The sequence below is a fragment of the Garra rufa genome, chromosome 17, assembly GCF_049309525.1.
Source record: "Garra rufa chromosome 17, GarRuf1.0, whole genome shotgun sequence".
Taxonomy (NCBI): Eukaryota; Metazoa; Chordata; class Actinopteri; order Cypriniformes; family Cyprinidae; genus Garra; species Garra rufa.
The window spans coordinates 15,895,900-15,921,394 of NC_133377.1; the positions used below are offsets into that span (position 1 = coordinate 15,895,900).

At 36.3% G+C, this 25,495-nt stretch overlaps 1 protein-coding gene across 2 annotated transcripts in view; it reads left to right on the forward strand.

Annotated features, from left to right (window-relative positions):
- arid1ab (AT-rich interactive domain 1Ab) overlaps positions 1–25,495 on the forward strand; it is a 129,032-nt gene that overhangs the window by 37,952 nt on the left and 65,585 nt on the right. Inside the window, exons 2-4 of one of the 2 annotated variants that reach the window (XM_073821271.1) lie at positions 9,838–10,050; positions 17,537–18,112; positions 18,190–18,309. In XM_073821271.1, the coding sequence (XP_073677372.1) occupies positions 9,838–10,050; positions 17,537–18,112; positions 18,190–18,309 (909 nt within the window). The remainder of the gene's footprint in view (positions 1–9,837; positions 10,051–17,536; positions 18,113–18,189; positions 18,310–25,495) is intronic. The other variant, XM_073821272.1, reaches the window with a different exon arrangement.

A 25,495-nucleotide genomic window follows, 5' to 3' on the forward strand; every position in this document is an offset into this window, starting at 1 on the left:
ATATATATATATATATATATATATATAATAAAAACAAGGACACATTTCTTATTTTCATTTAGTTTAATTTGATGTGCTAAGTAAAACTAAAAGAAAAATGTACTGCAAGTAAAATAATTACTAAACCTATCCAAAGTTTGAAAGAAGAATTAATTCATATGGATATTTGAATGATTAAATGATGGATACATTTTTATTTTATTTATTAATTTTTTGTGTGCGGTCACCTATTTTTAGATTATTAAATCTACACCATGATTTAATTACATTAAATTAATATTTACATTATCAATTATTAATTATATTTAGTTCTTTTAGTTATCAATTATTAGTACTTTATCTATATTTTGCACTTGTCTTTTTCTTTAGTTTTTTTTTCTCAGAATAACTGAGCTTTTTTGAAAAAAAAATGTGCAAAATGTTTTTTTGTTTTTTTTTCCTCAATCCAGTCAATTGCTAATAAGTAATTCCCACCCTGCCTTTATTTCTCCTTAAAGGAGTAGTCCACTTTCAGAACAACAATTTACAGATAATTTACTCACCCCCTTGTCATCCAAGACGTTTGTCTTTTTTTTCTTCAGTCGTCAAGAAATTATGTTTTGTGAGATAAACATTTCTGGGAATTTCTCCATATAATGGACTTAAATGGTGCCCCGATTTTTTAATCTTCAAAATGCCGTTTAAATGCAGCTTCAAATGGCTGTAAACGATCCCAGCCGACGAAGAAGGGTCTTGTCTACTGAAACGTTCGGTCATTTTCTTAGATAATATATTTTTACATACCTTTTAAGCACTGAAACTCGTCTAGCACTAGGGCTTGTAGTGCGCGTTCCCGACTTTACGCACTCACGTCGAAAGGTCACGCGTGACGTATGCGAAACTACAGACCCAGTGTTTACAAAGCGAACTTGAGAAGAGAGAAGTGCAAAGCAATCAAATACTCTTTAGCAACAAGGTGCAACATAAAGTACAACGATGTCAGACGACTTTGAGGCTGGAGGAGCTCATGAGATGGAGTTGTTCACCGTTTCCTACCTTTTTGAGCCGGAATACACAGACGATGAACTCTGTCAGAGAGAGAAAACTGCGCCGGCGACACAAGCCTCGGGCAGACCGCGTTCAAATGAGACAAGATGGTGGTGCAAGTGTGGAAAATGCCAGCCATTTCTAGCGGAGCAGGAATCTCAGTGCTGTCTCGACTGGACCACATCTGTTCCACTGTTACAAACAATCGGCGAGTCAGGAGATGGGACTGCTTCAAGCATTCGCTGCGTTACGGAGCACGGTGGACGCAGTGCGTAAAGTCGGGAACGCGCACTGCAAGCCCTAGTGCTGGACGAGTTTCAGTGCTTAAAAGGTATGTAAAAAATATATTTTTCTAAGAAAATGACCGAACGTTTCGGTAGACAAGACCCTTCTTCGTCGGCTGGGATCATTTACAGCCATTTGAAGCTGCATTTAAATGGCATTTTGAAGATTCAAAAATCGGGGCACCATTTAAGTCCATTATATGGAGAAATTTCCAGAAATGCTTATCTCACAAAACATAATTTCTTGACGACTGAAGAAAAAAAGACATAAATATCTTTGGATGACGGGGGGTGAGTAAGGGTGCTTTCACATCTGTGGTTCGGTTCATTTGGTCCGGACCAAGAGCAACAAATGATACATTGCAGTGTTGGTTTTTGACAACCATCTTAGATTTAGTCTTAGTCTTTTGGACTAAAATGCTTATTAGTTTTAGTCAAATTTTAGTCACTTCTATATGTGATAGTTTTCGTCCAATTTTGGTCGACGAAAAGTCATAAAGGTTTTGGTCTAGTTTTAGTCAAAAAAAAGGGGGAAAAGTAGTCTTTTAACAAATTAATGTAGGTCAGTAAGTATTTTGCTGTTGGGTAGTGTCACTTATAAGTTGTGAAAATAGCAGATCTATAGTTCAACACAATGTGAGCTTCCGGATCGACTATTTTCACCAATAATTACAATAATGAAGGAATGGTTTTAGACATAAAAGACATATATATGAAATAATGTGCAAACATGTTGAGCACGTAGTGCGCTGCACGCCAGGTGGTGGGTGTAACCAAACAAGGATAGAATTCTAACGGCTTGCCATAGCCTACTAGTATGGCAAAGGGTATTTAATGCTAAAACGGCTTGCCATAGCGGCAGAGACTTTGTAGGTTTTAATTGTCATGCACAATAAGCAGAAATGTCGTGCATTTTAAACGTCTGACGGACCACCCACTAACATTTTCGTCTATTCTCGTCTCGTCAACACAAACTCACATGCGTCTCGTCATGTTTTAGTCATCAACGAGCCATTTTTATCTCGTCATCGTCATGAAAAAAAGTGGCGTCAACGAAATGATTTCGTCATCGTTGACGAAAACAACACTGATACATTGTAGCATTTTTCTGCTGTTTTGGGTCCTTTTCACACCACACTGATTGCTCTGGTCCGAACCAGTTGAAATGAACCAAAATGCAGTCATGTGACAACATTCACCTCACTCGCTGGCCAGATCGTGTCACTGAACCACTGATCTATAATAGAGAATTATATAGATCAGTGTATTGAACGTATTTTCTGTTAGGGGCCATTCACATGTCCTGTCTTTTGTGCGCTCAAGCTCGTTATTTCTAGGGCTGGGAATCGATTCCGAGGCATTGGGAATCGAGAGTCGATTCCAACGTTTGGAATCGATCCTCTCAAGGGGAATCGACTCCTCATTCAGAGCCGTTTCAGTTCAACAAAACTTACCTCTTAAACGGAAGGCTGCATTCCATGAAGGCTGCATATTTCGGCTGCAAGTCATCAAACGTCGATTGACGTAAAGAAACGTAATAAAAACGACTCATCTGAGTTTAAGGATGCAGCCTTCAGTTTGAGAAGCACCCATTAATTTGCCTCTTGCTCGCTGATAGTTATTATAGTCTGATACATTTCCACGAAAAGATTCGTTCGGATAGATCATTAAATGAACCAGTTCAAAAAACAATTCAGATGTTATTTTATGGGAGAGTTGGCTCATGATGTCCACAATTTTGAGCGCTGCACGACAGAATAGATCATGACGTGTCTTGATCTTATTTACATCTTAAATAAATTATATTTTTAATCTTTCTATCAGCCAATGATAACTCTGAAAGAAAACGCAGAGAGCACGTATCAGTGGCCGAGAGCGCATCTGATTGGCAGCTACGCCAAAAGCTCTTATATCATCCTGCATTTATTTGCGAAATTATAGCTCTTATATCAGTGTTGTTGTTAAAGTTCTGTTTATTTTGTTTCAGTGTATAGTTTGCTAATTTTGTCATTTTATACACGTCACGTCTTGTTTTATTAATGCAATAAATGCATGTCCACTGCTGAGCTGTGGGTTATGACTAATTTCCTGGGCAATGAATTACAATTTGAAATCAGTCAGAGCTACAGAAAAATAGTATATATTTTTTACAAATGAAGCTTCATATTATGAGAAGGTAGCTTTATACGACCTTTACATCCTGCATTTATTGCGAAATTAGCTTCCTCCAATCTAAAAAACAAGAATCGAAAAAGAATCGAAACAACAGTGAGGAATCGAATCCAATCGATTCCAGAACCAGGAATCGGAATCGGAATCGATTCCAAAATTTTCGGAATCGAACAGCCCTAGTTATTTCAAATGTAGACGCGCGGTATGCGCGCTCAGAATGGAAGCGACGTGGTCGCGACGCGCACGTTTTTCCATTCGCGAACGCGCCGCATCGAGATAAAAGCAACGCAACTTTTCAGAATGCGGTCATGTGACATAAACCAACCAATCAGCTTCATCCTTTCCCTTAATAACATTGAAAGCATTGACAAGTTGGAGAAACAGCTTAACATAGCTGTACAGGCGTTGTCCATGCGTTTTTAGGCGCGACATGTGAACGGCCCCTTAAACAATGAGAAAGATTGTGATGTTCTTGTGAGTTTTTGAAAGTTGGAACCTATATGATCATCAGACCAAATTTATGAGGCTCCGCACAACTCCAAGTTTGTCCGCGAGCTGTCATGGGGCTATGTTGCTAAAGCGCTAACTGTCAACAAATACTTGTCCTCATCCCATAATGAACAGCGCAGCGGACTACGGCAGCTGGATTAGTCCAAAAAGGCGCAGTACTTTTTGCGGTTGGGTCTGTTCTAGTTCGGCTCATGTTCTCACCACAAACGAACCGCTCCAGTGTTCGTTTGAAAGCGTACCGAGAGCACCTCTTCAAGGAGGTCTCGGTACGCTTTTTTGGTCCGCTTTTGGTGCGCACTCGAGTGCGATTGCTACATTCACACCTGCCCAAACGAACCGCACCAAGAGGGAAAACGAACTCTAGTGCGATTCAACCGAACTAAATAAGGCAGGTGTGAAAGCACCCTAAATGATCTGTAAATTGTTGTTCTGAAAGTGAACTACTCCTTTAAGGATCCCATTTCAAACAGCCGCCGATTCAAATTGATTTCAGTTTTTTTTCTGCAAGGTCTTGTTTTGAGAAACAGCCAGGGGTGTTTCAGCAAAAAAATCCCACGGCTGGCTCATTGGTATTGTTGCTATTAACCAGTATGATTCATTGAAAGAGTGAAAGGGGAAACTCTGTCCCTCAGCGAGTAACACTGCGGCGGGAAATCCTTGAATTCCCCTCAGGGATCAATAAAGTACGTCTGTCTGTTTAAAACCGGAGATACGCAGCTGCTTATCTTTGACCTTGCCCGAGGATGAATTAAAAGCACTTCATTTGTGAACGGCTGTCATTCTCCTCCCCGCGTCACGTCCCGCCCTCGTTCCCGCACTTAAGAGAGCCCGAGGGAAATTCATGCACAATACTGTGTGAAAGCAACCTCAGCGCTTTTCTGACTGGATGCGGGAACGTGCCTACGGCTGCATGTTTACCTCTGTCTCCAGCAGAAAGAGCAACTGCCGTCTTGATTTGTGGGCCGTTCCTTCGAGGGGACGCTCGGAAATGAATTTGTTGTTGAAGTAATAGTTTTCGCTGGACGTGTTCTTAATGCAGGGGCATTAAATCTTGCTTATTCCAACCATGTAAAATCTCCAGACTATAAATGGAGATGGCAACTTGAGGTCAGAGGTTTGCTCAGATCTTTGTTCAAGCATAATTCTTCTTCTTCATCCGCTTCCATTAGGCTTTCGGGCTAAAGGCCTCGCTGATCTCAGCCGTAACCTCGTCTGGACGGCTTTATCGCTGCGTGTCGATGAGCTAAAGCACCTAGCGTTCTCTTACGTGTAAACACTGCTGTTTTTAGGGCTCTGTAACATCTGTTGTTGTTTTTTTCCCCAAATTTAGTTTATTTTTAATAACCAAATATATCCTTTGAACAATGTGGACAAAGAAAACAAAAATGTACTGGAAGTAAATAATTAGTTAAAATTAATATCCAAAGTTTGAAAGAAGAATCAATTAATATTGATATTTAAATGATTCATTAATAAAAATATATATTTAATTAATTTGATTATTATTTTTTTCTTTTTACATTTGTTCATTATATTTATTTTTAATTTTATAGATGTAATATTTATATTACATTTAAGTACACGGTTTATTATTTTAAGTGTTTTAATTAGATATACTATTAATTTTTATTTTATTTATTAAATTTTTTTATTTAAATGTATTTTTTAATTTTGAAAGTACAATGCATTTGAGTTATTAGTTAACAAACTATAGAACTATAGAAATTTCCTTGTTTTTTTTTATATATTTTATTCAATTTCAGTAAGTTTATTTCATTTAGTTTAATTAGATTTGCTAAAGTAAGTAAAACTAAAAAACAAATGTACTGCAAGTAAAATAATTACTAAACTTCTCAAGTTTGAAAGAATCAATATTTACATTTAATGATTAATTAATACATTAAATATTATTATTATTATTATTATTATTGTTAAATGTATTTGTTTAATTAAATGGTTCATTATTTTAATAGTGTTTTAATAAGAATATATAAAAATAAAGTATAATATTTTAACTTTTGATTGCTGTTATTATAATTACTGTTGTTAATAATAAATATTATTGTAATATTTTTCATTTACATATACATTTTTTAATTATATTTGTTTTCATTTTAAAGGTATAATGCATTTGAGTTATTAGTTAACTGGAACATTACTTTTTTACTTTAAATGAAATAAAGACTACCTTTTAGTTAATTAAAATATTAAAACTTAAAACAAGAAAACATTTCTCATTTTAAGTTAGAGTAAATTAAATTTAAAGTTTTTATTAACTTTTATTATAAAAAAAAACATTCACAAGCATTTTTTCTATTTTTTAATGGTTAAAATAATACAAATGTCTAATTTATTTAATTAATCAACTAATTAATTAAAATCATGGAATTTACACAAGTTAACAGAAGTTTATTAAGTTCAAAAATCTAAATTGTTTTTAGGGCCTAATGATTTTTATTTTTTATTTTTGTATCAAATTCTCTTTTCCCATTTGAAATTTTCTGGTTTGTTTAATTTTTACTAATCAAAACAGATAAAAAATATATATATGTAATTTTTCGGGCAACCAATTTATGGCATAAAACATAAATTTAATCAATATTTATTTAATGTTTATCATTTAATGAAATTAAAATGAATCCCTTTCTTTATTTTTGGAAAAGAAAGTCATTTATTCCTTAAAAATAAATGTTAATATTTAGTTTTAATATGAAGCTTCATCGCATTAGTGCTAAATTGTATGTTCTTCTGTGCAATAGTAATATATTGGTCACAATTTCTTCAAGTTAAACTGAATTTATTACCTGTTTGCCGTGAAGAAATTTCTGTGTGTGTGATATGACGTGAAATTTGAGAAAAAAACTCAAATTTCATATTTAAGTAGTCTTTTTGTGGTTATATATTCACAAGTTCTGGTCCATATTTCAGTTTGATTTAATTGTACTGACCTACTTTTGATTTAGTCATTCAAAATTTGGCATTTTCTGCAATTTCCAATGCATTTTCCGCATTGCAGAATCATAGGACCCTACGTATTGTCAAAAATGAACACTTAACATTGTCTTTATTCTGGACTTGGACTTCCATGCATGTCCACACTAGAAGCCTCAGTTGCGGCCCAAAATGCTCATCTATCTGAAACGTTTCTTCCTTGTATTGATTGAGGAAAAAGTGTCCGGTTTGCCGTCAGATGTCCAGAGAGCCTTATTACAGCCGCTGGAGGAGCAGTGCTGTGGCAGATGGGACCTGTTACCATTTCAAGAGTCCTGTCCTGTGTCTTTGTGCCTTTACAGATCCTACTGATCTTTGAGAAGAGGGAAAGTGAGTGTGTTTGTGATTCTCACAGGACTGCTGGAGTCCAGTGGGTGTTTTCAAACAGTTTAGTGACTTTCAAAGCGAGGGGTAGAACTAAATATTATATCACAGAATGAGTAATTTATGTCGTGATGACAGTATGCAACTCAACATAATTGCATTTTATTGTACAATTATATATAGTTTTTGCTGGAAATTCTAGAAATGTGGTGTGTTTGTTTGTTTAAATATATCTAAAAAAGAAAACCATGCACTATGCATAGGGATATGTCGGTATCAATTTTCATCATGCCATTAATTAATGATGCTTTTATCACGGTATGCTGTATTATCACTATATTGAAATTTATTTGCAAAAAAGTGGTGTCGTAATACAGTGTAACAGATTTAATAACCATTTTCTTATAACAAAAATAATTTAACATTTAAATACATTCTTTGTGTATTGTTTTATTGTATAAAGTAAAAAAAAAAAAAAGCATTTAAAGGGACATGCACCGAAACGGCTTGTTGTAAACAGCAGTTTTTAACAAGGTGAAAAGACTGTTTTATTCTACCATTAAGAAGTTTTAACCAAAATTTTTATTGAGACCCTAAACAGTCGTATCAGCTTGTGGAAATACTGCAGAATGCTTTATGAAGTTTTTTTTTTTTTTTTTTTTTTTTAAAGACATAATTCGCCAAATTTGTTCTGTTTTAATTGTTTTAGACTCTGTTTTAATGGTTAAATTACATTTTTTTTTTCTTTTAAATAATTAAAGGCATTTATAATAATGAAATAATGACACTTTACATATTTTAACATCAATTTATTAAAAGTTTACCAAATTGCATTTTAAGGCCTTATAAAATATATATATATTTTATCCCTCAAATTCAGTTTTATTTTTACTAAATTCTTTTTCCATATATTTTCTTTTAATGATTTCATAAAATCAAGAAAATCAAAAGCATGACTCGTAACATTATGGCTTGTAACATTTTTCTGGTAACTAAATTCTGGTGTTTTTTTTTTTTTTTTTCCCCTGATAAATATCCTTAAATGTTTTCTGTCCACATGTTTTTGCTTGTAATCACAATTATTTTCATCAAATTATAATAGGTATTTATTAACCATGTTTATTTATAAACGTCCACTTATTTGTATGTTAGTTTTGATGTGATGCAGTTTACGGATTTAATATTTTATCAAATGAATTAACACTTTACATTTATGAAATGTTTCTCTCACCGAAAAAACAAAAACGACAACGAATTTGTGAGTTTATTCACCATCATATTTGTCCATGTTTTACAATCTAATTATTTTTTATTTTTCCTGTTGTAGAGAGAGTGCATGGTTGCTAGATTGGGAAGACTAAATGAAACACTGGGCAGAACAATTGTAGGCTATTATTAATTCAGGTTAATAAAGAGAAACAGAAATTGTGGTTAGAGTTGCAAAACAATTAGTCGTGATTAATCGATTCAAAATAAAAGTTTTAAAAGTGTACTGTGTGTATTTATGTGTAATACACATGTATGTATTAAGGAAAGATATGTAAGATTTATATGTAAAATATTTATATATAAGTTACAAGTGTTTACATACAAATAGTGTTTATAAAATATACATATTTGTATGTGTGTGTGTGTATATATGCATAATAAATAAATGTATACACAAGATATGCAACAAACGTTTATTTGAATTGATTAATCACGACTGATCGTTTTGCGATTCTAATCGTGATTAATGCGATTAATTGTGAAGCCCTACTCACTTAAAGTCTACTCGGCTTTACTGAATGTGGTTTGTTCTTTCTAAATCTCGTGTTACATTACAATTCATTTCAAGTCTTGTGAAACAGCTTCAGAATCAGAGCACTTGAAAGCGAGAGCTGTCTTTTTACAAACAGAAAAAAGATGGGCAGTTCTTTGTCAGATGTAAGTTCACGATCTCAGTTCCTGTCCCTCGCGGAATTCCCACACGCTGTATTTCAGTCCCGTCGTCCCAAAGTCTTTACTCTGATCTGTCTGTGTAATTCTCCGTGTCCTGTGATGTTCGGGTCGCACTCCAGTCACCATACGCATTTGTTTCCTCTTGTCTGCTTTCAAAGGGAAGTTGACTGTTCATCCAGTCTCAGCCCCTGGCGCTCGGGACGGCCTGGCAGATTGAACCGCTGCTTTCATTCTCTCATTCATTCGCTGCCAATTTCCCCTCCCTTCGCTGGCAGCGCGTTCGAAGCATACAGATCTATTTTTGATTTGGGGTGGTGTGCCTCGGCTGTGCTCCGGCTAATACTCCTTGGTGATTGTTTTCAATCTTAACGGCGGAAACAAGCCTCTCTTGATATGGATCACCATTGGCTTCATCTTAACCAGAGATGCCTAAGTGAATGCTTTCAGAAAATGAACCAATGACCCAAATGCTTGGCGTTCAGTCGGCTCAGTGCTGTAGGAAACCCAAACGTACCTCAATTTGACCTGAGCTGATTTTTGAATTCTGCTGTTAAATTATTGCCACTTACCCTCGTTCGTTCTTTTTCAGCCTCCAGGCCCGATGGACCAGGTCGGGAAAATTCGAGGGCAGCACTATGGTGGTGGAAACCCTTATTCTCAGCAGCAGGGGCCTCCCCCTGGCTCCCAGCAGGGTGCTCCTTACCCAGGACAGGGTTACGGGCCCCCGGGACCCCAGAGGTACCCTATGGGCATGCAGGGCCGCACTCCCGGAAGTATGAGCGGGATACAGTTCGGACAACAGGTCAGATGATCGTGCTCATGTTGCTTTTTGAATGGCTGATGCTGAGAGGAGTGTTGGGGAAAGTTACTTTTAAAAGTAAAGCATTACAATATTAAACTTAGTTACTTTTTATGGAAAGTAGTAATGCGTTACGTTACTTTTGCGTTACTTTTTTAATCTGGGCAGGGCTTGCTTGTTTGTTTTTAATATAAAAAGTTCTTAAGTAGCCTTTTTACACCAAAAAGCCTCAGTCTTAGAGAAAATAAAGTAAATTCGCGTCTGTACAGTAGACTGCAGACGAAAAAATATCAACTCTTCAGCAATAAAAAAAGGGAATACAAATGTTAGATTATCTTGATTCATTATAGCTTATTAGTATGGATGAATTGGATCATTGAAGGTTGGCAGCAAAGACATTGGTTAAAATAATGGGATTAAATACGTAAAGGATGTTTGTATTATTTAACTTATTTAATTATTGCAGGTTTGCGTTGAAATTCACCGTTTTTATTCATTTTGAAGAATACTTATCTGTTATTTTTATTTTTCAGAATTGTATGGTATAAACTTTCAGTTGCAAGAAATGGTCTTTTGAACTGCTTAAAAATCAATAATAATTCAAGAATAATTGGGGTAATTTTGTAAGCATTTTCAAAGAATAAAAAAAATGTAAAAGTACAGTATAATCAACCCTGAAATAAAATACTTTTTAAAGCTTATTTTGGGAAGCTTCATAAACAGTTTGACTCACCTTATTCACTGTCAATTCAGGCAAATCAAGGCTCTAATATGAATTTAATAATGAATGTTGCTTTTACCCTGATGAAAGGGAAATCAGCTTCTTCCTTTCACGAAAAACAATAAAAGCTTAGCCAAGATGGAGGAACAGCTGATCATAGCTGCTACAGGGATAACATTTTTTAGCAGCAGAGCTACTGCAAGCGATTTTTAGTTTTGGAAATCCATTTATCTTTGTTTATTTATCTTTGCTGAAACTTCCGCGTCTTTAGGAGAGCGCGGCTCATGGTTGCTTAGCAACGGCAGACGCCACTCTGACACTCAAGTTACAGAGCGCTTTGGAAAGGAGAAAGCGGCGCGCCTAGCGTTTTCCACGCGTTTTTAGGCACGACATGTGAACGGTCCCTTAAATTCGTAGTGTTTCCACGAGTTGTGGCAACATCTGCCAGGCACTCCCGACAAAGCACCTGTTTTTGGTCAGCAGCATCCTTTTTGTATCCAAAATACTTCCATATGACCGACGTTGCGTTTCTTTTTGCGACCAAATCTTCCATTTCGGCGCTTTTCTCTCGTCCCGCGCTCATTTCGCCATGCGCACGCAGAGACTGCATGCATGAAGTAGGTTAAGCAACGTGTGCATTGTAGTTTTTAAAGAACCTTTAAACATGAGTTAATTACTTTATTTTAGACAAATATAGATCCGTGAATAGAAAGTTTAGAAATATAGAAAGTACATTTCTAAATCAGACACACATAATTTTTTTTTTGCCCTGCATCGTGACTGCCACGATGTGACTATCGCGCATGCGTATATCGCGATGACGATGCTGAAACGATCTGTCGTGCAGCCCCAGTTGTGAGTTATAAAGTCCAGTTTTGAGAGGGGAAAAAGACTATGTTCTCAGAATGGTATGCTTGTGTCTCACAATTCTGACTTTTTTTTTCTCAATTGTTTATTTTTCACAATTTTCACTTTTTTTCTCTATTGCATGGTATAAACTCACAATTGCTAGGTATAAAGTCAGAATTACAAGATTAAAAACTCACAATTCTGATTTTTCCTAGAATTCTGAGATATAAACTTGCAAGTTATAAAGTCCAGTTTTGAGGGGAAAAAGACTATGTTCTCAGAATTAAGTTTATATCTCGCAATTCTGTCGTGATAACTCACAATTCTGAGAAGAAAGTCACAATTGTGAGAGATAAGATAAAAGCTTGTAATTCTGACTTTTTTTTCTTAGAATTCTGAGATCTAAACTCTCAATTGTGAGTTATAAAGTCCAGTTTTGAGGGGAAAACGGACTATGTTCTCAGAATTGTCATTTTATATCTCACAATTCTGACTTGATAACTCGCAATTCTGGGAAAAGTCAAATTTGAAATATAAACAAGCAATTCTGAGAGAAAAGTCACAATTGTTAGTGTATATCTCACAATTCTGACCTGTTTTCTCAATTGCATGGTATAAACTCACTATTGCAAGAAATGAAATCAGAATTGCAAGATTAAAACTGGTTGTGGTTTTGAGGGGAAAAAGACTGGCATGTTCTCAGAATTGTAAGCATAATTCATAAGCCTAACTCTCAGTTCTGAGAAAAAAAGTCACAATTGTGAGATATAAAAAGATAAAAGATAACTCGCAATTCTGACATTTTTCTTAAAGTCAGAATTGTGAGATAAAAAGTCTCAATTAGTTTTGTTACTTTTTTTAATTTATGGCACAAACGAGCTTCCATAGTCAGTTGTATGGCATCTATAAAAGTATCTGCAAGGGCTAAAATAATGTTCAGTAGGGTTCACCTAAACTTACATTTCAGAAATGTTCACATTGAGTTGAAGACCATGTATGACAATTTTCACAAACAACATCACACTTTTAGTTTAATAGAAATATACAATTTTACGAATCAGTTTTGCTTAATGGGTTGTGAAAGACCTTTTCAGTCGCTCTTCAGTGGGACTTATTTCTGTTGCTTTAAAACATCACACACCTTGTTGTTGGCTGTTGGTGCAATGCTATTAATAATATAGGCAACACTTTAAAGTGACAGTTCTGTCGTCATATGGAAGGGAAAAAAAAAAAAAAAACTACTGTGGAATTAAATTGGTGCCAAAAGCTGTTTGATTTACCTGCATTCTTCAAAATGGTAGGAAAAAAATTTGACACTTTTAGCGCCATACAGTAGAATTCAGGGCCCATCCATTCTGTTCGTTTACGCATTGGGCAGACCTTTACTCTGCTGCCAGATTTTTGTTTTTCAAAGTCTCAGCTTGAACCTGAAGGCTTCTGACAGTCTCACAATTCTGACTTGATAAAGTCACAATTGCGAAAGATAAAAAGATAAGATAACTCGCAATTCTGAAATAAATCACAACCGTGAGTTTACTTGTTTCATAGAATTGTGAGATATAAACTCACAATTGCGAGTTAAAAAGTCCAGTTTTGAGGAGAAAAAAGACTGATATCTTCTCAGAATTGCAAGTTCTGAGAAGTCAAAATTGCAATATATAAACTTGCAATTCTAAGAAAAGAGTTTATATCTAGCCATTCTGACTTTTTTTCTCAGTTGTGTGGTATAAACTCACAATAGCAAGAAATAAAGTGGGAATTGCAAAAGAAAAACTCACAATTCTGACTTTTTTCCCCTCAAAACTGGACTTTATAACTCACGATTGCGGGATTATATCTCAGAATTCTAAGAAAAAAAAGTCCGAATTGTGAGTTTTTGTCCTGCAATTCCGACTTTATTTCATGCAACTGTGAGTTTATATCATGCAATTCTGAGAAAAACAAGTCAGAATTGTGAGACAAAGTCAATTGTGAGATATAAACTCTATTTTGAGAACATAGTCTTTTCCCCCTCAAAACTGGGTTTATATCTTGCAGTTCTTGCAACTTTACAACATGCAATTGTGAGTTTAGGCTATATCTCACAATGCTGACTTTTTTCTCACAATTCTGACTTGTTTTTCTCAATTGCATGGTATAAGTCGGAATTTAGACAAAAACGTACAATTCTGACTGTTTCATAGAATTGTGAGATATAAAACTCAAACAATTGTGAGTTCTAAAGTCCAATTTTGAGCGGAAAAGGCTATGTTCTCAGAATTGCAAGTTTATATCTCACAATTCTGACTCAATTGTGAGATACAAACATGCAATTCTGAGAAAAAAAGTCAACTTTTTTTAGACAACACTTTAAAGTGAAAGTTCTGTCGTCATATGGAGGAAAAAAGTACTGTGGTATTAAATTGGTGCCAAAAGCTGTTTGCTTACACACATTCTTCAAAATGGTAGGGAAAATCTTTTTGACTATTTTAGCGCCATACAGTAGAATTCAGGGCCCATCCATTCTGTTCGTTTACGCAGTGGGCAGACCTTTACTCTGCTGCCAGATTTTTGTTTTTCAAAGTCTCAGCTTGAACCTGAAGGCTTCTGACAGTCTTTAAGACGTTCTGGATCACAGCAGCATGAGCTCATGGGTCTTTTCATGTGTGCTTTCAAAGAAGGTGGTTATGAGGTCACAGCGAGGCTCAGGTTTGTCACATGGGGATTTCCTCACGCGTCTGAAGTTTGGTACGTGGCAGTCTTCAAGTGCCTGCCTTTCTTCCTCCCGTTGTCTGCGGCGGGTGCCCCATTGTGCTTGTGTCGAGTAAGCAGATGCGCTGGAGTGCCATCCATTTGTAGCCTGGCATAGAACATGCACTTCAGGTTGTTTTTATTAAACCTCCCTGTCAGAGGCGTTTTTCTTCCCCATTTTTATATTTCCTTTCTCCTTGAGAGGGAAAGTGCCCAGCTTGTCACTATCAGGCTTTTGTGTCACACAGTACACTCTCCAGCAAGGTCACATTTTTTGTGTGCTGACTGAAAGTAATGAAATTAAAGCGTTTCCCTGAAAGCCTGTGCGCACGCCGCTCCTTCAAACGGATAAAAACACTGACCTCAGTCCTCCTGAAACCTAAAATATGTCTCTTCGCTGCTATTGTGAGCCTTTTCTGACTGAGTGAAATATGAACAACATCTCAGTGCAGAGATTCGCTTGCTTGCAAAGTCGATTTTCATAAGTTGATACCAATAAACATGAAAATATTTTTTTCTTGTTGTTGGACTTTTGTTTATTTTTTAATTGCGATGAACAAAATGCACCAAGTGCATGCTTGAAGTAGCCAGTAAAGGTTTTTTGTTTGTTTGTAGTGACTGCACAGACATGCTGTACAGCTCTTACACTCATCTGTTTTGGTTTTATTTATGGGTTACGCTGACTCTAAATTGAGTGTCAGTTCATCCCTTTCACTGAAAGTAAACAGTGTCCTAGTGGATAACTTTTTCCCTGCGCTGTTCTTTTCTCCCTGTCACCTCCTCTGCTTTCTGCTGCTATCGTCTGGCTATTTGCCCACACACCCATGAGAGATGCTGAAGTAAAAAAAAAGCGCACTTAAATCAGAACTTTTAAAATCATGAAACCATGTAAAGTAACACTAATGATTTAATAATAAGAAATGTTAATGAACATAATAGTAAAATGTTCAGAAGCTAGGAAACTTCTACTTTTAGTATTAATAAATTCTTGGCCAAAGTCGAACAAAATTAAACACGATTACCAAACACGTTTTTCCCCCATGTATTTTGTCAATTTGTTTCACCCATTGCATAAATTAAATAGCCAATATTTGCTTTTTACAGTTTTGTCTTGGTTTTCAAAGAAAGAAATCAATTACAAAACAACAATTTAAAATATTTACTTAACACTGAACATTTGTAACATTCTAGTAGACATTATAGCCTACCAACAAAGCACAATTTAAGTTAAAAAGTAAAATAATATTCTTTGGCCATTTTGGTCTTTTTTTTTATTTTACAGGACAACAGTACATTTTTGATTTAGTAATAACAGCTGATGTATAAATCTAAATAAAAAAAATGTCATTTATTACTGGTTTTGTGCTCCAGGGTCACAAATGTGATTATCAGGCTTTAGGGGAACAATTATTTAGTCGTTTATCAATCGTTGTATTGAATTGCATTGTTTTATGTGTTTATTTCTGCTCAAGTATGAACTCTATTTTTGCTATAAAATACTAATATAAGCCATACAAACCTGATCTATCAAATATGACACTGAACACATGCAAATGTTCAATTAAAAATAACACTAGGACCCGATAAAATCGGTTTTATTTTTTCCCAAATTCCGCTTAATTTTTTTTTCTGTTTTAATTCTGTATGTTTTTTATGGTTAAATAAAAAAAAAAAAAAAATACTCAAGCATGTCTAGTTAATTGAAATAATGAAACTTGCACGATTTAACAGCAAGTTTATTAAATTAAAAAGGTTTAATAAAAATTAAATTTGCATTTTTTTTTATTTTTTTTTACCAAATTCTGTGTTTTCCATTTTCTAGATTCCATTTTAATGATTTCATTAATTTTCTCTGATTTAACTGATTTTATATAAAAAAAAAGATAATTACTTTATTTTATTTTCCCAGAAATGCTGTTTACATTTTTCTGGTAAATAAATTCTGCTAAATATTCCTTAAAAATAATGTTTTAATAGTGTTTTAATAACTAAAAATTTTATAAACATTAGGGCTACATCAAGTAATGTATTTCTGTCACAATTTCTTCAAGTTAAAACAAACGCTTATTTTGACGAGTTGCTGCGAAGATCTTTTACGTTTCTGTTTGTATATAAGATGATAGTTTTTCTCGAAAGAAGTGGTAAAATGCTCATGAAATGACTATCAAAGCAGTTCTAGAGACAATGTTCGTGTTCATGCATTCATATATTGAGGCGCTGGAGATCATATACAAGTCATTTGTGACCTTTACAAAGCATGTAACCATCACAAATGGCAAAATCGCCGTAGTCATAATCATTAAAGTCATAAAGTTCACCCTAACTATTTTGTAGATGCATGTTATAGACACTGTTGTAAATGATTCATCTGTGCATAAGTTATTTTTCTTTTAGAAAATTGCACAATTACATAATCTTGCAGTGAAATGACTGGAAGACACTTTCTGGTGACATGCAGTACTTCTCCAATTATTTAGTTCATTTCAGTGCATTTTTAGTGCTTCCTCAACAGTCAACTGCAAGCATGCATTCACTTTTGAGTGCAATGCCACATCTCAAAATACATTTAACTCTAGTAATATATTTCTGTCACAATTTCTTCAAGTTAAAACGAACGCTTATTTTGAGGGGTTGCTGTGAAGATCTTTAAGTTTCTGTTTGTATATTGTAAAATGGTCATAAAGTGACTATCAAAGCAGTTCTAGAGACAATGTTCGTGTTCATGCATTCATATATTGAGGCGCTGGAGATCATATACAAGTCATATACTAGTCACAATCATTAAAGTCAGAAAAATCACCCTAACTATTTTGTAAATGCATGTTATAAACACTATTGTGAATGGTTAATCTGTGCATAAGTTACTTTTTTTTTTCTTTTAGAAAATTGCATAATTCCATAATTATGCAATTCTGTTAAACGCCACTAGAAAGTGTCTTCCAGTCATTTCACTGGAAGACACTTTCTAGTGACGTTTTTTTCTGCACTTCAACTCTGCTCCCTCAACAGTCAACTGCAAGCATGCATTCACTTTTGAGTGCAATGCCACATCTCAAAATACATTTAACACAGATGTACGGCAAAATGGTGCCATGCATATGCCAACAATTACAGATGTCTCAATGTCTGTAGTTTTATGTCGTAAAATTGTTTGTTTGCCAACTAATGGACTGTTTGCTTCCTCTTTAGATGAGCTATGGGCAGCATGGCCCAGGAGGTTATGGTCAGAACCAAGGTGGCTACTACGGACAACAGGGCCCTTCACCTCACGTAGGCCCCCAGCAGTCTCCATACCCCCAGCAGCCCTCCACCGGAGCAACCTCCCAGCCCCCTTACTCCCAGCAACCCCCTGGTCCTCCCCATGGCCAGAGCGGGCCCACTTACGGGCAACCTCAGGGCCCCCACGCCCCCTCTCAGGGCCAGCCTCCATACTCCCAGACTCCACAATCACAGTCAGGACAGCCTCCCTACTCCCAATCCCAGGGTCCCCCTCAGTCACAGGGTCCGTCTCAGGGCCAGCCAGGGTCGCAGCCCGGATACTCGCAACCACCTTCCGGTCCTGGGCAGCCTCCTCAGCAACAGGGACCCTCGCAACAGCAGCAGGGCCCGCCACAATCACAGCCGGCCGCCTCGGCGCCCCCACAGTCATCCCAGCAAGCTTCAGGACAGGGTCAACCCTCACCCTACTCCCAAACCCCTCCACTGCAGACTCAACAACCGCAGCAGCAGCAGTCGCCCTTCCAGCGCTTTCCTCCTCCACCACAGGTAACAACTATAAGACAGGTTGTAATCAGTATTCCCATTTAAAAGTGCTTCTACATTGATTTTGTTGCTTTATTCAGCAGGAGCTGTCTCAAGACTCCTTCAGCTCTCAGTCTTCAGCTCCTTCCTCCAATCAGCCAATGGTGTCCGGAAAGGGTGGTCCAGAGGAGAGCATGCAAGGACGACCTTCCAGCCTTCCTGTGAGTTTTTTGAAGGTTTCAATCCTGACAAATCTCAGCTTTTAAAACGCTTTCTTGCAGAAGGTATCAGTTTTGCAGTGGGAACTCATTCTTGATGAGCATTGACTCTATGGAGGTACTTTGGTTGTTCAACAGAATATCTTTAGTTGATCACCTGCCTAAACTTGCAAGTAGGGATGCACCGAAATGACAATTCTTGGCCGAAGCTGAAGCCAAACATGGTTTTTCATGTTTTTCAGAACAACAGTAAAATTACAATGCTAACATTTGTGAATGTTGACTTTTATTTTGGTGGAAACCCACAAGAAGACCTCAGTACTACTTTTTGCTGACAGCAGCAGATTTATGAATGATTCTCATCACGCTGTTTCACAGAACATTTGCTGAACTTCATTTGGACAACTTTAAAAGCGATTTTTATAAATTTTTTTTTTTTTTTTTTTGCATCCTCAGATTCCAGATTGGCCAAATATTGTCGTTATCCTTACAAATTGTATGTCAATGGAAAGCTTATTTAATTCAGCTTTCAGCTGATGTATACAAATCAATTTATGAAAAAAATTTGACCCTTATGACTGGTTTTGTGCTCATCCCTACTTGCAAGTCCTCAAATCACTGGGCGACTCAGCTAATGAGGCCTTGGGTTGTTTGTCTTTTTCTTTGGGATAGTAATTGGTTGGATGACTGTAGTCATACACAAACCTATACAGAACTGTTTCACAACCCTGTTACTGGAGGCATCCCAATTTTTGAACTATTACTAATCAAACATCAGCCTATCAGATGAGACTCCAAGACCTGAAATGGAAAATGTGTACTGCATGGATGCCTCCACAAATAGGGTTTGGAAACACTGCTATACAGGGATCGGGAAAGTAATAGTTTGGTTTGGCTCTAACTCTGTGGCTGTAAGGTAGTTTACATGGTTACTGGTATTGAATGTTTGAGAAAGATTAAGATTGAGAAGGAGTTTTGGGGTAGGTAGTTGAAACTGTGTACTATGTTCCTAATGCTGTGTTCGATTTAACTTGGTAGTTGGAAGTTGGGAATGGCGTCAGACCCACCAAATAGAGGTGGCATAGTACTGTGTGGACCACAGTGTTTTATTAAGACATGAGTGCTAATAAACAATATATTACTACTGTTTGTCTTCTGTTGATGGACTGAGAAGCCACATCTGAAGTTGGGTTCTAAACTGAATTAGGAGGGCATTTCTGTTAAAAGTTCTTTCTGGGAACTTGGAATTTCTGATTTCCGAGTACAAATGGAATGTAACGTGTGTCATAGGTATTAAATCCTGCTCCTAAAGGGCCTCTATCCTGCAGTTTAGCTCTATTCCTAGTTGACTAAAACCTAAAACGATTCAGATGACTAAAACTGAATGGCATTTCAGTAAAAAGACTATGACTAAATCAAAATTTGCTTGTCTAAATTAACACTTGTGACACATGAAAGCATGTGTTGGCTGAAAATATCAGACATGTATGATATACCCTGACTGAAAGACTTTGGTGCAGGTTCGTGAGTCATTTGTTTCAGATCGAGACTTTGGTGCAGGTTTGCATACCATTTGATTGAGATCAAGACTTCAGAGCGAGTTCAGGATTCATTTAATTTAGATCCGGACTACGGTGCAGGTTCGGGAATCATTTGATTCAGATCGAGACCGGTGCAGGTGCACAAAATTATTTGATTCCAATCAAGATTTTGGTGCAGGTTCATAAATCATTTGATTCAGATCGAGACTTTGGTGCAGGTTCGCGAATCATTTGATTCAAATCAAGATTTCAGTGCAGGTTCGCTAATAATTTGATTCAGATCAAGACTTTGGTGCAGGTTTGCAAATCAATTGATTCAAATCGAGACTTTTGAGTGGGTTTGCAAATCATTTGATTCAGATCAAGATTTTAGTGCAGGCTTGCGAATCATTTGATTCAGTTTGTGACTTTGGTGCAGGTTCGCAAGTCATTTGATGCAAATCAAGATTTCAGTGCAGGTTCACAAATAATTAGATTCAGATCGAGACTTCGGAGCAGGTTCACGAATAATTTGATTCAGATTGAGACTTCGGTGCAGGTTCATGAATCAATTAATTCAAATCAGGACTTCAGTGTGGGTTTGCAAATCATTTGATTCAGTTTGACACTTCAGAGCGGGTTCGCACATCATTTGATTCAGTTTGAGACTTTGGTGCAGGTTTGCAAATCATTTGATTCAAATCAAGATTTCAGTGCAGGTTCACAAATAATTTGATTCAGATCGTGACTTGGGAGCAGGTTCATGAATCATTTAATTCAAATCAAGACTTCAGTGTGGGTTTGCAAATCATTTGATTCAGTTTGACACTTCAGAGCGGGTTCGCACATCATTTGATTCAGTTTGAGACTTTGGTGCAGGTTTGCAAATCATTTGATTCAAATCAAGATTTCAGTGCAGGTTCACAAATAATTTGATTCAGATCGTGACTTGGGAGCAGGTTCATGAATCATTTAATTCAAATCAGGACTTCAGTGTGGGTTTGCAAATCATTTGATTCAGTTTGACACTTCAGAGCGGGTTCGCACATCATTTGATTCAGTTTGAGACTTTGGTGCAGGTTTGCAAATCATTTGATTCAAATCAAGATTTCAGTGCAGGTTCACAAATAATTTGATTCAGATCGTGACTTGGGAGCAGGTTCATGAATCATTTAATTCAAATCAAGACTTCAGTGTGGGTTTGCAAATCATTTGATTCAGATTGAGAATTCGGTGCAGGTTCGCAAATCATTCGATTCAGTACGAGACTTTGGTCCAGGTTCTCAAATCAAGATTTCAATGCAGGTTCGCTAATAATTTAATTCAGATCGAGACTTTGGTGCAGGTTCACAAATCATTTGATTCAAATCAAGATTTCAGTACAGGTTCACAAATAATTTGATTCAGATTGAGACTTCGGAGCAGGTTCATGAATCAATTCAAATCAAGACTTCAGTGTGGGTTTGCAAATAATTTGATTCAGATCGAGACTTTGGTGCAGGTTCACAAATCTTTTGATTCAAATCAAGATTTCAGTGCAGGTTCGCTAATCATTTGATTCGGATCGAGACTTTGGTGCAGGTTCGCAAATCATTTGATTCGGATCGAGATTTTGGTGCGGGTTTGTGAATCATTTGATTCAGATCGAGACTTTAGTGCAGGTTTGCGACTCATTTGATCCAGTTCGGGACTTCATCTGTTTCAAATCAAGATTTCAGAGTGGTTTTTACAATTCTTTTAGATCAGAGATTAGATGCAGAGATTACCTCCAACCAGTTTAAACACACTTTCAGTTTCTAGTGAATCTGAAGACCTTGATGAGCTGGCCCTCTAGAAACAGGTTTGGACACCGCTTTACTAGATTCTCTGTTTGAGTGAAAACTATTGTGGCACTCTTTTAAAAAAGATTTAGCCTTTTTTGAACCTGAATGTTGTTGTGGTAGTTCTGGTTTTGTCTAATTTTCCAAGCATAAACCTTATATCATGCTGCACGTTGGTCACAAGGTTATTTCCAGTCCAAGATAAGCATGCACGCCAAAAATCGGCTACGTGAGATTAGTTGCTTTTGGAAACCAGGTCAGTGAAAGCCGAAGGTGTGTGCACATCATCTGTCACAGTGAAAAACATTCAGGATATGGTGTGAGTGTGTGTTTATAGGTTACCAGATACAAATAGCTCATTGAGAGCAACAGCGCCTCTGAAATTTCCAAATGAGCTGCGATAATTAATGAAAGAGAGAGAGGCGTCTAATAGACAGCTAGGGCTGGAGATGGTAAAAGAGGGACGAGTGAGTGAGAGAGAACCGAGACAACCGAGATCGTTCAGTCTCTGCCAGTGGGGGATGCCCTCAGGATGTGATTTCCTCTTATTTCTTTCTTTATGTATTTCGCTCTTACGTAGCCAGTGACTGAGATTGGCCGAGATTTTATTCAATCCCAGGAATCCCCACGGTTGCCTGCGGGAAAGGCAATAATGTAGCCCTCGATTGACCTCTTCTACCACCAACGCCTGCGCTCACGGTAGATTAGCCCCTACTGCTAACTTTAGCCCGGCCGACACCAAAGGTAAAACACCTCCAAATCACTACCTGACCTGCGAGCGAGTTTTCCAGCTGTGCAACAAAACTACTAGAGGCTTTAATGGTACCTCTATGCTGGGAAGCAATACTTGGCATATACAGACTGTTACAGGGTTTATTTGTTTTAAGGCCTACATATGCTACCTTGCAGCTTCAAAATGTGTACAGAAATATAGTTGTTTTGGAAATATCCTGAGTTGTGGATCTGAGGACTGATTTCATGAACGTTGTTGTGGATTAAAGCTGCCAACTAAAGACTTTCCAGCGAGTGAATAGAGACCGGTTTGACTGGTTGAGCTGGTTTGCTGATAATCGTTGCTTCACACCGCAATGAATGAACACGTTTAACAACCGCACACTTTGTCAGCTCTCTGTGAACTGTTTGTTCTCATGTGTGTTGTGCTGGAATTCCTGACCGTCTGATTCGCTTGTGGCTGCTGTAGCTGACTTTATAAAAGCAGTGTTTTGTTTTGTGCATGTTATTGGTAAAATAATTTCCGAGTTAAGTTCTGTTTACTTGTTAAAGTACATGATTTAATCTTGCTCCACCTATGAATCCATTTTCTCTTTGGTCTGACGTCACTGAGGCCACACACATACGCTTATAATGTTCAGTCCGGGTTAAGATAACCTTCAAACGCATTGTACCTCTGTACAATACAACCAGCCTTGGTGATGCAGTCAAACATGTACATTTTACTAGAGCAATAGTTGATAATGACTGTTACTGATGTTGGTTCAGTTGTAGATGTTGAAGCATTGGTTCTTAACCTTTTTGAGTTGAAGGCCCTCCAGTGTCCACAATATTTGAAGGTCCCCCTCACTATATTAAATGTAAGATAGTTTGGATATTTCTGCTGAAGTCAAGGCAAAGCTTCTTGTTTTTTTTTTTTAATTAACAGAAGCTTGGTGTTTTAAATTAACCATGATTCATTTTGTGATTTGTTTTTTTGCAATAAAAACAAGTTGTTAGGAGGAAATAAGTTACTTTTTAACATTTAGAATGATTACAGTTAGATTATTTAAATTTAAGAATAATTTATAAATTTAAATACGTTCAAATATATAGTTTTCCCTCTTTTTTCTTTTTTTTTTTAAGTTTACTTAGTCTCTTGTTTCTACCTTGTATGGGTTTCTTTATTTTGTTGAACACACCAACTGTTAGGTTACCAAGATTCTTCAAAAATGAAAAAATAAATACATAAAAAATTAAATAATAATACTAATACTAATACTACTAATAATAATATGAAATACTATGGAAGTAAAGGGATATCGGCAATTGTTTGGTTACCAACATTTTACATAATAATAATAATAATAATAATAACCCCCCAAAAAGGAATGGTCTTTTGGTAACCGTTTGGTTACCAACATTCTCAAAAAAAAAAAAAAAAAAAAAAAAACACAGCAACTGTTTGGTTACTAGTATTCTGCATAAATAAAAAAAAAAAAAAAAAAAAAGGAAAGGTATTTTGCTGAACACGGCAATTGTTTGGTTACCAGCATAATATAATAAAATAAAGTGAAATAAAATAATGTGAAATAAAATAAAATAAAATGATGTGAAATAAAATAAAATAAAATGTGAAATAAAATAAAATAATGTAAAATTATTATAAAAGGAAAGGTCTTTTGTTGAACACAGTAAAATAAATAAGATATTAAATTAAATAAATGAATAAAATAAATAATTAAAAGAAAAGGTCTTTTGTTGAACACCGCAACTCTTTGGTTACCAGCATCTTTCAATAATAATAAAAAAAATAAAATAATAAAATAAAATAAATTTAAATAAATACAGGAAAGGTCTTTTGTTGGACACAATAAAATATTAAATTAAATAAATGAATAAAATGAATAAATAAAGAAAGTCTTTTGTTGAACACAGCAACTGTTTGGTTACCAGCATCTTTCAATAATAAAAAAAAATAAAATAAAGGTATTTACTTGAACAAAGCAACTGTTGGTTACCAACATTCTTCAAAAATGACGACAAAATAAAAAACTCAAAATAAAAAAATAAAACTAAATACATAAAAAATGCTATAGAAGTCGGTGGATACAGGCAATTGTTTGGTTACCAACATTCTTCATAAAATAAAATGAAATGAAAAAATACTATGGAAATCAATGGCTACTGGTCACTGTTTGAAACATATTTTTTTTTTATGTTCAACAGTTTGGAACAGCATGAGGGTGAGTAAATTGACAGTTTTCTTTTTTGGGTGAACTATTTTTCTTTATCTCATCCTTGAGCAACTTAGCCCTGATTAGGAGCCACTGTGTTAAAGAAGTGTCAGTCTTTTTGTTTTACCAGTACACCACACAACCACTGTTCACCGTCCCCTATAAAACCTGGCACGCTGATGCTTTTAAAAGAAGCCTTACTGCTGTAAACGAGAAGCTGCATTCTGTGATTGGCAATTATATTGACAACAAAAATAATTGGACTTGTGGGTTTCTGTTGGCAACACTCTACCTTCAGACAGCTTTTCATGAGCTTGCATTTGTCTTACTTAATACCCATTTGGCATATTCCTGCGTAGACGCGCTCTGGTTTACCATAATGTCTCTGTCATATGTACGCCGATTCAGGCCAAGACGGAGAAGCGCGGAAAGCTGGAGCCGATCGGATTCTGAATCCAAAAAACCCGACTCCCCAGATTGCGTCTTCGTCGGCAGAAAGACTGGGCATCTTTTGCTGTGATCCTGATTAATTAGTTTTGAATTATGTTTTTTCTTTTTCATTTCCCAAATTAATCTCAATGCAGTGCTGTTCATATCAGTCGAGGATCAAATCAAATCCTCTTCCATTTGGTTGACGATAATGGTGTTTACGTCCGCCGTATACGAGCCACAGCGATCTGGCGCGGGGAGATTTCCAGTAGCCTGGGATTTCAGTTGTGGGACGCCCTGGAACTGATATATCCTCTCTGTGTGCGAGAGAACACGAACACTCCCTCCAGTCCTTTCTAATCTCCTCCAGTTCCTTTCTAACAGCCTTTTGTGGCCCTTCCTCAAAGTGCGGCTAATCCCGAGCAGTATCCGCCTCCCCTCTGTACTTCCAAACTCCGCCGTGACTTCAGGG